The sequence below is a fragment of the Rhinoraja longicauda genome, chromosome 1, assembly GCF_053455715.1.
Source record: "Rhinoraja longicauda isolate Sanriku21f chromosome 1, sRhiLon1.1, whole genome shotgun sequence".
Classification (NCBI taxonomy): Eukaryota; Metazoa; Chordata; class Chondrichthyes; order Rajiformes; family Arhynchobatidae; genus Rhinoraja; species Rhinoraja longicauda.
The window spans coordinates 63,361,892-63,375,793 of record NC_135953.1 but is presented as its reverse complement, the minus strand read 5'-3'; the positions used below and the strand labels follow the sequence as shown (position 1 = coordinate 63,375,793).

Genomic DNA, 13,902 nt, shown 5'->3' with positions numbered 1-13,902 from the left:
GAGATCAAATTTGTTCACATACTGCACAAAAACATTGAAAAATGTGATATAATTTCCATCCTGAGAGACATATAGTATTTTAATCACACTGATTAATTTTGCCAAACCATGTGAAGCAATTCTACTGTAGTTTATTGATTTGTTAAAGCTATATGAAATCTGAAGTTAATTCGTTATCACTCACGTCATGATCTTTGCTTCTTCTATGAAATCCTCTTCACTCATTGCACCTTCGCGAATTGCTTTAATTGCTACTTTGTGTTGAGCTCGCCATTTCCCTAAACGTACCACTCCAAACTGTCCACTTCCTAACTCTTTCATAAAAGTTAATTCAGATGGATTTATTTCCCACTTATCTGTGTGAATAATGACCAACATTTTAATTGTGTTAATGAATGGAAACTTCCAATAATACAGGAGAGAAATGAACCTGCTTATTTATATCAGTATAATTTTAATTGTATTAGATGCCTTTATCTATAAAGTGCAGACACGCAAGTTAAAGCATTATTACGGCAGTATACAATCTGAAGAAATAAAAACTATTTGTGTTGCAAACAAAAGATGTCTTTTAGACACTAAAGAAATAGCTCTGAGACGGTCTATATTTAAGTATTATTTTGTAAAGCAAAAGCATCTAAAGTATTTGAAACCAGAATGTGCATCTACATTTCCATGTAGTACAGTTTTGGAAAACACCTCCATTTTATTCGAAGCTATATATTTTATAATATTAATGTGTTGGAATATTTTACTAGATCATGAACTTCATTAGAAAATCATTGGAAAAATATATTAATACAAAAATGTTATGAGTGTGTCAGCCAAAAATTACAAAATAGCTGTTTACGAGGGAATGGCATCCACCTTGATTAAAAAGTCCTGACTTTAATTCCAGACAATAGATGGATTCTACCATCAATTCTATACATTGAATTGGGTTGGATGATTTTCAAATAAACAAGTAAATGCTCAACTGACAGAAAAAAACCCCAAACATTAGTTATATGATAGAGGTAGGGGGTTTAAGAAACAGACACAAATCTACAACCGAAATTGCAGTGCTTGGGTTACTGAAGAACTAGGTAATTAGATGGCCATATTACCATAACTAAAACCAGCAGTTTTAGGTGCAGATCGTCCTTTGTGGCCCACTGGATATCGTAATCTTGTGACCAGACCTAAGATGATATCGCATAATGTTAATCAAGGCATTAATTCTGCACTTACTTTTATTCAATGTCTTACAATCAGTTTTGCAACCCCAACACATATACATCATTGCACTAGGATATATAGACAATAGACAATAGACAATAGGTGCAGGAGGAGGCCATTCGGCCCTTCGAGCCAGCACCGCCATTCAATGTGATCATGGCTGATCATTCTTAATCAGTACCCCGTTCCTGCCTTCTCCCCATACCCCCTGACTCCGCTATCCTTAAGAGCTCTATCCAGCTCTCTCTTGAATGCATTCAGAGAATTGGCCTCCACTGCCTTCTGAGGCAGACAATTCCACAGATTCACAACTCTCTGACTGAAAAAGTTTTTCCTCATCTCAGTTCTAAATGGCCTACCCCTTATTCTTAAACTGTGGCCCTTGTTCTGGACACCCCCAACATTGGGAACATGTTTCCTGCCTCTAACGTGTCCAACCCCTTAATAATCTTATACGTTTCGATAAGATCTCCTCTCATCCTACTAAATTCCAGTGTATACAAGCCTAGTCGCTCCAGTCTTTCAACATATGATAGTCCCACCATTCCGGGAATTAATCTAGTAAACCTACGCTGCACGCCCTCAATAGCACGCCTTCCTCAAATTTGGAGACCAAAACTGCACACAGTACTCCAGGTGTGGTCTCACTAGGGCCCTGTACAACTGCAGAAGGACCTCTTTGCTCCTATACTCAACTCCTCTTGTTATGAAGGCCAACATTCCATTGGCTTTCTTCACTGCCTGCTGTACCTGCATGCTTCCTTTCCGTGACTGATGCACTAGGACACCCAGATCTCGTTGTACGTCCCCTGTTCCTAACTGGACACCATTCAGATAATACTCTGCCTTCCTATTCTTACCAACAAAGTGGATAACCTCACACTTATCCACATTAAACTGCATCTGCCATGCATCCGCCCACTCACACAACCTGTCCAAGTCACCCTGCAACCTCATAGCATCTCCCTCACAGTTCACACTACCACCCAGCTTTGTATCATCTGCAAATTTGCTAATGGTACTTTTAATATATGAAACATAACAGAACACCAGCACAGAATTAATCCACTACTGCTTTTTATCATTCACAGCATTAGATCCAACAAAATCAATCTACGTCATGAGACTTCAACATATTTTCTGTAACAGGAGCCCCGAAGATGTCTTGGACATACTTATCACACTTATCATATATTTTATGCCTCTACCAACAATCTCAAAACAATGACTTTTAAACTTATACCCATTATATTTTATCTTAAAATAATTTTGCATTTGTTTGGATTTTGCATTTGGATCACATTACCTGCTGCATTGTGTTGATGATATGCAATTAATTCAGGAATATTATTAAACAGATGTTTTTCTGCCAGATAGTACTGTACATTTGGTTTCTGGCTGAACTTTATATGATAATGTCGAATAGATCCCTCCCTGAAAAAAAACATAACTAATGGTCAACAATTATTCTTCAACTCTTATTTAACAAATACTGACGATTATGGCTCCTCTTCATCTTTGCTTCTTCCTCTTATCAATTTAAGTATATACAATTTAGAAACGATTAATTATTTATTTCATTAAACATATTCATAATTTTGAATATTGTGATCAAATAGTGACCTGTACCCTGCCGAACTGGTCTGTTGATCATTCATATAATTCCAGTTAATCACTCCTCCCCAAGGATGTAATATTCTTTCGAACATCCAGTGCCATGAACGTTTCGGAAAGACTTAGCACACTTCCTTGTGCCTTTAGCCTATTCTCCAATGACCAAAGCTGATCCCACACACATTTTTAAGCAGTGTTCTTGGTTTTTCCTATTACATTCAAAGATTTACTGAAACCCTACACCTACCCACTTTAGTATAATTCAGTTTAGCAAATATCGCTCGGTCCACCAGGGACGACCAGATCTCCCAGTTGCCAACCATTTTAACTCCCCTTCACACGCCAACACTGACCTTTCTGTCCTGGGCCTCTGCCATTGCCAGAGTGAGGCCACATGCGAACTGGTGGAAATATCTTGGCAGAACAATTTGCTTAAATATTTGAAAGAAACAACAAAGTGTGTTGATGAACACAATGCAGTTGATGTAGTCAACTTCATGGACTTCGGCAAGGCATTTGACGTACCCATGAGAGCAGGCAAATTGCCAAACTGGATACTGAAATGATTTGGTAACATGAAGCAGCGTGTGATTTGAGACGTTGTTTATGTGGCTGGAAACCTGCGATCAGTGGTGTACCGGAAGCAGTGGGACATGGTACCAAGATGTTTGTTAGATATATTTTGGATGTGAATGCTGGAGAAATGATCGGTCAGTTCAGAGATGACATGAAAAATTGGTGGAATCATTGATAGTGAGAAGCTTAATCCTAGATTATAGAACAATGTCAATGTTAATAAGATGGACAGAAAAATGGCAAATAGAATTTAATCCTGATAAGTGTGAGATGCTGCATATTGGGAATACCAATAAGGTAAGAAGATACACAATGAATCGTAGGGTTCAAGGGAGTATTGAGGAATAGAAGAACCTCAGTAAACAAGTTCCAGTTTCCCTGACAATACTAGTACTTATGTTCCACAGGACTTAATTGTGGACATCAATCTCAATGTATTCTTTTATTCCAGTTCAATTATATTCTTTCCAAACTTTCCCTAAAATGTATCAATGCTATTTCTTTGAACTAGCTAAATCAAGTTTCTGATTAGACAGAGGCATCAGGGCACTTTATCGTCAAGTGATCAACCCATGAGACTGGCTGCAATCTCACATTAGGTTTAATGACCTGATCAGGGTCATGGATGAAATACGAACAGAAATCGTGCATTTCACTCTGCTCAACATAGCTCATGATCCCAATGATTGCAACACTTTTCTCAGTACCTCTAATCACATGCCTCATTTGCCCATAGAATGTTTTCTCTATCTCCTAATGCTAATTTATTCACTATCATTCTCCTTACTTCTGGACACCTTATGCAGCATCTTCAATACATCTCTGTTGTCATAAGTGATAGGAGCAGAATTAAGCGATTAGGCCCATCAAGTCTACTTTATCATTCAATCATGGTTGATCTGCCTAACGGCTGCGGCTCTGTGGCAGTCTGTCTGTATTTTTCCTTTTTTTTGGTTTTGTTTGTGTCGGTGTTGGGATGGTTTTTGTTTCTGTTTTTGGCTGTGTATGTGTGTGGGGTGGGGGGGGCGGGGGGTGGTGGGGTGGGGGAAACCTTTCTTTTATTAGGTCTCTTCCCCGGGGCGCAGCTCGGCCGCGGGGCCTTCCATCGCCCGCGGGGCCTTCCATCGCCCGCGGGGCCTTCCATCGCCCGCGGGGCCTTCCATCGCCCGGCGCGGCTCGGCCGTTGGACTTAACATCGCCGGCCCGGCTCAGCCATGGGAACTAACAGGGCGCGGCTCGGCCGCGGGGCCTTCCATCGCCTGGTACGGTCGCGGGACCTAACAGTGCCCGGCGCGGCTCGGCCGCGGGGCCTATCATCGCCCGGTACGGCCACGGGACGTCTCAGCGCTCGGTGCGGCTCGGCCGCGGGGCCTTCCATCGCCCGGCGCGGCTCGGCCGCTGGACTTAACATCGCCGGCGTGGCTTGGCCGCGGGACGTTTCAGTGCCCGGCGCGGCTCGGCCGCGGGGCCTTCCATCCCCTTGCGGGGGCTGTGCGTGTCGGTCGCCTCGTTAGGCGTCGAGTTGCCTGTCCGTGGGCGTGGGGGGGAAGAGAGAGGGGAAGTTTTGTTGCCTTCCATCACAGTGAGGGGGTGTTTGGACTCACTGTGATGGATGTTTGTGTTGGGGTCGTGTGTCCTGTGTACTTTTTTCTTTTCTTGTTGTGTTTTGTGACTGTTGTAATTTCGTTCGGTATTTGTGCCGAATGACAATAAAGTTATTCAAGATCTATCTCTCATAAACCCCATTCTCCTGTCTACACCCCATAATCCTTGATACCTATACTAATCAAGAATCTATCTATCTCTGCCTTAAAAATATTCATTGACGGCCTCCACGGCCTTCGTGGCAAAGAATTCCACAGATTCACCACCCTCTAACTAATTCCTCCTCATCCTCTTCCTAAAGGAACATCCTTTAATTCTGAGGTTATGACCTCTAGTCCTGGACTCCCCCAATAGTCCTCTCGACATCCACTCTATCCAAGTCTTTCACTACATTTCAATGAGGTCCCCCCTCATTCTTCTAAACTCCAGCGAGTACAAGCCCAGTGCTGCCAAACCCTCATCATATGTTAACCCACTCATTTCTGGGATAATTCGTGTAACATGTCTTGAACATTCTCCCCACTTTCAAGGGTCAAGAGTGTTTTATTGTTATATGTCCCAGACAGAACAATGAAATTCTAATTTGCAGCAGCACAACAGAATATGCAAACATAGTACTCTGTGATTTTCTTTCTGTTGTGATGCTTGCAATATGTCACTACAGACAGGTGCTACCTTGGAGGAGTTTACAAGCAAAACAGAACAGTGAAGATGGGGCTACTTTTAACACCCCTGTTCTGGTCAAGGAGATGGCCATAGACAAAGTAGGGATGGTTCCTGTCAAGGGTTGGGATGAGGCCTGATGATGCATGATCTCGGCTACCTCCACTTTGTCTTACACTGAAATATCACCTTCACTCATTATGTACATAAAATGCAGCACTAAAAAAAGAGCCACTCATCTTTCTGTGCAACTTCTCTGTTGTGACAAATCTGCCCTAGTGAGACCGCACCTGGAGTACTGTGTGCAGTTTTGGTCGCCAAATTTGAGGAAGGATATTCTTGCTATTGAGGGTGTGCAGCGTAGGTTTACTAGGTTAATTCCCGGAATGGCGGGACTATCATATGTTGAAAGACTGGAGCGACTAGGCTTGTATACACTGGAATTAAGAAGGATGAGAGGAGATCTTATCGAAACGTATAAGATTATTAAGGGGTTGGACACATTAGAGGCAGGAAACATGTTCCCAATGTTGGGGGAGTCCAGAACAAGGGGCCACAGTTTAAGAATAAGGGGTAGGCCATTTAGAACTGACATGAGGAAAAACTTTTTCAGTCAGAGAGTTGTGAATCTGTGGAATTGTCTGCCTCAGAAGGCAGTGGAGGCCAATTCTCTGAATGCATTCAAGAGAGAGCTGGATAGAGCTCTTAAGGATAGCGGAGTCCGGGGGTATGGGGAGAAGGCAGGAACGGGGTACTGATTGAGAATGATCAGCCATGATCACATTGAATGGCGGTGCTGGCTCGAAGGGCCGAATGGCTTCCTCCTGCACCTATTGTCTATTGTCTAAAGTCCCCAAGGTTGAGAAGGTGAAAGATAACAAAAATACTAGCAATAGATCCACCATCAATCATGCTTGGTCGCTCAGCTTTACTTTAGCAAGCGGTCGGGTGAAGACTACAGTTCTGCTCAATTGAATGTTTCTTTTTGGTAGCAAAATTTCAAGAAATTTGAAGAAAATTTCAAGTGCAAATTAAGTTTCTTCAAACATTTGTGCTGGTTTTAGGAAGTTTGTGCCTAAAGCTGGCTCACCTGTACCACAGAATAAACTGATCACCTCTTGGCCTTTGTAAATTGTGCTTGTTTGCAAATCTTCAAGAAGGCTCAAAAAGCTAAGTAGGTCATGTGGATGCAAGACACTAAAACAGGCCTCAAAACCTTTGAATGTGAATGTTTTGAATTGTTAAGCATCTGATTACAGAACCTGAATGTACCGAGGAAATAGGTCTGAAAACTTCCAATAAATAATCCTACTATTTTAAATGTCAGGATAGTCACGTGATAAATGGAAAAGCTTGAAATGTGTTTTTGTGATAACCCATTTTAAGTTACATTAATAAAACAACACATTTTCTCTCGTCATTATATCAATGTGTTTTTTGAAACAGCAAATGTTTGTAAAAGTGCATTTTAATGTACTGCTTCAGGACAGGCATAATAATATTTGAGCAAAAACTTGAGGGGGAAAGAACAAACACCCTTCATAACCAGTTCCATTTAAATCACAATAATTATACACAAAGCAGCGGTCCACAGAAATCACAACTTAACTTCCACAATCTACTCAGCCACCTGGCCATGTCATTCACTAGATCAGATTGAGGGGTTAGCAATGACTCGCCTGGTTTACTGCACAGCTATTTAAGTAACAAGGTACGGTTGCCCTGAGCAGCATACCAGAGAGACCCCTCGCATCAGGCTCTGCTATAAATGGCACAGATGGATGTGCATTACCTGAAATCTACCAGTGTTACAGGTATTCTGATGATGATCCAGTGCTGATGAAGGGTCTTTGACCAAAAACATTAACTAATTTCTCTTTCCACAAATGTGGCTTGACTGGCTGAGTTCTTCCAGCAATTCAATTTTTTTGTTAATAGGCATTCAGATAGTTGGTGTACATTTTGGATCATATTCAATATAGAAATTTATATTCCAGAAGCCAGAGCTCTGCAGGTCCTCTCTATCCACTTCACCTCTGAACACCTGTGCCTCAATGTCTTCCCCATTGCTGCTGTTTTTGGAATGGAGGTTTACTACACCAATTAATTCTAGCAGTGCAGTTAAAATCAAAACTCAGCTGCCCAACAGTTTTACTTTCAAAATCTTCAAAATCAGTTAAAATATATTTTAAAACATTCAAACTTGCTCTGCAAATATTAGCAGATGCAACTCTTTTTTTGTTAATGAAGTCAAGAATTTCTTTAAATATCTGCTTTAGCCTTCATTTGTTGTTGGTTATATGAATAATCATCGGTAGAAAAATATTAAATCTTGGATACAAATAGTTGCTGAAATCTGCGAGTATATGAAAATATTGTAGATATTGCACAATATTAATATGGAGTACTTTTACCAATCAACATTGCTAAAGGTTTAGCTATCAGATGAATAACTGAAGAACCCAAGAACTAGATGGAGTATGCTTGGCAGCCCCTTGAATTCTGACACCTTCTATTAAGATTGAGGAATATTGAAAAGGGGACGTACAATGAGATCTGGGTGTCCTAGTGCATCAGTCACTGAAAGGAAGCATGTTGGTACAGCAGGCAGTGAAGAAAGCCAATGGAATATTGGCCTTCATAACAAGAGGAGTTGAGTATAGGAGCAAAGAGGTCCTGCTGCAGTTGTACAGGGCCCTAGTGAGACCTCACCTGGAGTACTGTGTGCAGTTTTGGTCTCCAAATTTGAGGAAGGATATTCTTGCTATTGAGGGCGTGCAGCGTAGGCGGGACTGTCATATGTTGAAAGACTGGAGCGACTAGGCTTGTATACACTGGAATTTAGAAGGATGAGAGGAGATCTTATCGAAACGTATAAGATTATTAAGGGGTTGGACACGTTAGAGGCAGGAAACATGTTCCCAATGTTGGGGGAGTTCAGAACAAGGGGCCACAGTTTAAGAATAAGGGGTAGGCCATTTAGAACTGAGATGAGGAAAAACTTTTTCAGTCAGAGTTGTGAATCTGTGGAATTCTCTACCTCAGAAGGCAGTGGAGGCCAATTCTCTGAATGCATTCAAGAGAGAGCTAGATAGAGCTCTTAAGGATAGCGGAGTCAGGGGGTATGGGGAGAAGGCAGGAACGGGCTACTGATTGAGAATGATCAGCCATGATCACATTGAATGGCGGTGCTGGCTCGAAGGGCCGAATGGCCTCCTCCTGCACCTATTGTCTATTGAAATTGACATGATCATTGGCCTCAACTCAAGGGTCCTCAACCCCACCTGCCAAAGATTCACCACCATCTGACATGAGAATCCCAGAATTAATAACTCAAACTATTTAAGGGATGCATCCTCAAAGTTTCTTTTTGATGTAGCAAAGTAATGTAAATAATTGAACATTTCGTTTTTCCAGTAATTTTATGCTTCCAAAATAGTGCCCAACCGAGGCAACTATTTGTGCGCTAGCTACAAAAGCAGATCTACAATCACATTTTACAATTGCTCCACACTCGAAATCTCTACACTGTCAATGGTTCGATTGTAATCATGTATTGTCTTTCCAATGACTGGATAGCATGCAACAAAAGTTTTTCACTGTACCTCAGTACAAGTGACAACAAACTAAACAGAACTGAATTTCAGATATGACATTTTCTAAGCCTTCGATCACCTTCTGGCAATGTCTTCCTCCATCTCATTTTGCTCCTTGAAAAACCTGGGGCTGCTTAGATTGCAGGAAAAATGTAGATTAAACGTTTCTGGTGTATTTTACGCAGTCACAGAAAATTTGTGGACATAGATTAGCTCAATGACACAAGCAGAGCCATAAACACCACCTTTGGAAAGGATACAAAGTACTGGAGTAACTCAGCAAGTCAGGCTGCTCGAATTGCTGAGTCACTCCAGCACGCTGTGTCCTTTTGTGAATTAACCAGCATCTGCAGTTGTTTGTTTCCACCACTTTTGGAGATATTTTGTACTTCTTCTAAACTCTGAATCACAAATGAATGCAAATCAAACGTACTGCACAAATCAATTGCACAAACTGTTTACTTCTGTAATTTTCCAGGAATAACATAATGGAAGCATTATAGAACTAAGCTACCTCCTTCAATTGTATAAAAGCATCTCTCATTTTAGGCTTTGTACGGATGAAAAAATGTGTAATCAGTCAAAACAAAATTTAATCAGATAACCCCAAATCCTGGGTGGAGAATCAAACCCTTCTGGCTGGCTAAAGCCGTCTATAGGCCTTCCGACAGCCGGTCCAAACCCGCCTGGTGAAGAGGGAAAAGGATAATTGAAGTAGAAGCAGCATATGCTCACCCTCCGAATTTGGTGTAAAGAGACACAGTATACATCCCTGGTTGGCTGGAATCTCTCACCAGAAATACTCCCTCTTTATCCTGAAAAATAAATAAATATTTAAACCTTTGCAAAGTAATTTCCTTCCAAAGTAACTGGAAAAAATAGATAAATCTGTAGTCGATTTCCCCTCAGATTCCTTCATAATAATACAATTGTTTTAGCGGTAATTTTCTTTTATTTTCTGGGTTTGGGATGGCATACCCACTATCAGAAAGTTATGGGCTCGATTTCATTCGTAAATCACATAACCTTGACTGGGATTTCAATTAAATACTTCTAATTAGAGGTATCATATTTCAAGTAAGATGTTGAGCTGACACTGCCAATCTTCTGAGTTTGGCATGAAAGATCACACCATTATAAACAGCAGAGAGATAACTTGTTTTAATAAAAGCATAAACTTATGGAAATGCACAACATGTCAGGCAATCTCTCTGGAGAAACAAAGTTAATGTTTCCTGTCCCTTGCCTCCTGACCAACATTTATCTGTCAATAAACACCTGGAAAACAGATCTTATTGCGCCAAAACTTTTATTGTATGCTCTACATTACAATGCAAATTACACTTCAAAAGTTCTTCACTGACTGAAAAATCACTGAGAACTTAGATTGCAAGTGTTCTATTCCAAGGTATTTTGAGAGAAAATTCAAAATATTTGAAAACGATCACCAAAGCAATAAAAGCAATGTTACAGAATGACAAACAAATAATTTTAAAAGCCATCTGGCACTCATATGAAGGATTCAACAACTGGGCATCCGAGGCCTTCTTTGCTGATGAAATTTAAAGATACACATTACTAAGTGATGAGATTTATACACATCACAGTCAGAAATGGGTGATCTCATATGCAGAGATGACGACTCTTTTTCTAAATTCTCCCAGGTAAATTGTATTTCCGCTGAGACCAGTAGTCTCAATTTCTTGGTTCACATCCCTTCCCACCCAAACCATCTCCTCCCTAAGGACTTTCCCCTGCAACCGCAGGAGATGTATCACCTGTCCCTGCACCTCCTCCTTCACATCCATCCAGCGACTCCGACAACCCATACAGATGTGACAGAGATTCACTTATCTTCTCTAACCTCATCTACTGCGTCCGATGCTTCCGATGTGGCCTCCATTACCTTGGCTTGACCAAGCTTACACTAGGTGACCCTATCTTGGCACTGTATCAATAAATGACTTTCTAATGTTTTATTGGGAAGATGTTCGGCCTACGATCAATCAAACGAGAGATGGAATAAGGGTCATCAGAAGCATGCAGATGCTGGCAATTGATGCTGTTCTTTTAAAACCAAAGGAAATCACGATTCATCCACATGTGCAGTGATTATGAAATGGATCAATTCAAATAATTCAAGATAACCTTGATGAAATTTTGCCCAAGGTTTTTCAAACAAGAACATCCCAAATTGTAATTGAACTTGTGTTGCATGTAGCTCTATGACTTAACACAATTAATTACAAGAAAGTAAAGAGCATTTTATAAATGCAACAGGCTTAGTTATAGCACTGAAATCATTGTTAACTACGTGCATTTGACTTTTTGCTCAAGATATTGTCAAGCACAAATATGAAAACATAGCCTCATATGTTGTGCTCTTTCTGTTGGTGTGATCAACAATCTGGTTTTTCCAACTTGTCCATTTATTTGAACACTTCATTAATGAGTAACCCCTTTGTAAATAATTTCACCATTACCTCAGATCTCAGTAAACACTCTGCTTTACTTCTATTCACATTTTTGCAATACCACCTAGACAAAAAAAAAAGAAAACCAATCAGAGAATTACATCGTTTTCAGTAAACTACATCCACAGCATTGTAGGGAAGCAGTTATTTATGTCATTGCAACCAATGGAGACTAACTGTATGATCATTGGCTGTGTGGCTATAGAATACCCCAAGGATATTAAAAGGATTAAATAATAGCAAATTCTTACAATGTAATGCTTCTCAAAACAAAATGGTGCTGGTGCGACAATATCTCCACGTGTTTTAGATTGTCTGATGGATTTGAAAGACTGCCCTTAGGACCTCCGCTCAGGGAACAAAGTTGGGCAAGTGACTAATGTCAGGCCAGGTGCACTCTGGGACCAATGACCATAATTCAATTAGATTTACAATCATCCTACCACAACCAGAGAGCAGTGCTGAACTACTATCTACCTCTTTGGTGACCTTTGGACTATCCTTGATTGGACTTTGCTGCCTTTACCTTGCACTAAACGTTATTCCCTTATCATCTATACACTGTAAATGGCTCGAATGTAATCATGTATTGTCTTTCTGCTGACTGGTTAGCACGCAATAAAAGCTTTTCATTGTACCCTTGGTACACATGACAATAAACTAAACTGAACAGGTAAACTAAACTGAAATAGTTATGGAGAAAGGTAGGACTGGTGCACAGTTAAGGTCCTAAATTGGGTCAAGGCCAATTTTGAAGGCGCAGGCAGGAACCTGCAGAGGTGTATTGTGTGCGAATGTTTGCAGGTAAAGAGAGGCTTTTAAAAATGCGATAGCAAGAGATCAGAGACAGCATGTTCACGCTAGGGCAAAGCTGGCTCATTTTAGGAACCTGCACTTTAAGCAAATCAAGTTGGTTTAATTCCCAGGCCCCAACAAAGTGCATCCACGAACCTTGTGGAAACATAGGGAAAAGTTGTGGAGCCCTTTGCCGAGATATTTTATGATTTTTATAAAAACATAATTTGTAGCTACATCTGAATTTCTGCAAGACTGGAGGCTGGCTAATATTGTACTGCTATTTACAAAGGTCTTCAAGGACAAGCCAGGAACCACAGGCTACTGAGCTTGATAACAGTGATGGGTAAGTTACTGGTGCAGATTAAGAGGGACAGCATTTACCAGCATTTGGATAGACAATGACAGATTAAGTATAGGCTGCACAGTTTTGTACATTGGAAATCATGTCTCACAAATCCGTTCTGGTTATTTTGAAGATGAAACCAAGGGGATTGATGAGGTCAGGACAGTGAATGTAGTCTACATGGACTTTAGCAAGGCAATGTTCTGCATGATGGGCTCGTCTGGAAGGTCTGAGATTGCATAGAGAGTTAGATTTAGCTCTTAGGCTTAATGGAATCAAGGGATATGGGGAAAAAGCAGAAACAGGGTACTGATTTTAGATGATCAGCCGTGATCATATTGAATGGTGGTGCTGGCTCAAAGGGCCGAATGGCCTACTCCTGCACCTTTTTTCTATGTTTTTATGATCCAGGGAGAGCTACTAATTCTAAACATAATTGGCTCTCTGGCAAAAGGGAGAGGGCAGTGGTGGAAGGTTTCCTTTATCTGACTGGGGGCCTGTGATTGGTGGTGTGCCACAGGGATGGGTACTGGGCTCATTGGAGTTTGTCATTTATATAATAAGGTGGATTAGAATGCGTAACCTGAGATTGATAAGTTTACAGATGATGTTAAAGTAGGTGGTTTCATAAACACTGAAGAAGGTCCTCAAAGATTACAACAGGATCTAGAGCAACTAGGTAAGTAGGTCGAAGAATGACAAATGATGTTTCATTCAGATAAGTGTAAGGTGCTACGTTTTGGGAAGACAAACCAAGATAGGAATTTCACAGTGAATAGGGCCCAGGAGAATATTAGGGAACAGCAGGATCCAGGACTTCAAATGCATACTTCTGTGAAAGTGTCCATGAAGGACTCGAGATGAATACAGTCTTTTTGACAGGGAACATGATTAAAAAACTAGAGGGCATGTGTTTAAGCTGAGAGGGGAACAATTTAAAAGGGAATTGAGGGGCAACATCTTCACACAGAGAAAGTGCAGATATTGAACGAGCTGCCAGATAAAGCGTTTAAGG

The 13,902-nt window shown here is 40.8% G+C and overlaps 1 protein-coding gene across 7 annotated transcripts in view; it reads right to left on the bottom strand.

The window, feature by feature from the left end:
• The window catches only part of tec (tec protein tyrosine kinase), a 100,531-nt gene that overhangs the window by 14,149 nt on the left and 72,480 nt on the right, over positions 1-13,902 (bottom strand). For all 7 annotated transcript variants that reach the window (XM_078398764.1, XM_078398769.1, XM_078398812.1 and 4 more), the window contains 5 exons: positions 11,756-11,810; positions 10,008-10,087; positions 2,525-2,652; positions 1,107-1,181; positions 185-356 (listed from right to left, as the gene is read on the bottom strand). In XM_078398764.1, the coding sequence (XP_078254890.1) occupies positions 185-356; positions 1,107-1,181; positions 2,525-2,652; positions 10,008-10,087; positions 11,756-11,810 (510 nt within the window). The remainder of the gene's footprint in view (positions 1-184; positions 357-1,106; positions 1,182-2,524; positions 2,653-10,007; positions 10,088-11,755; positions 11,811-13,902) is intronic.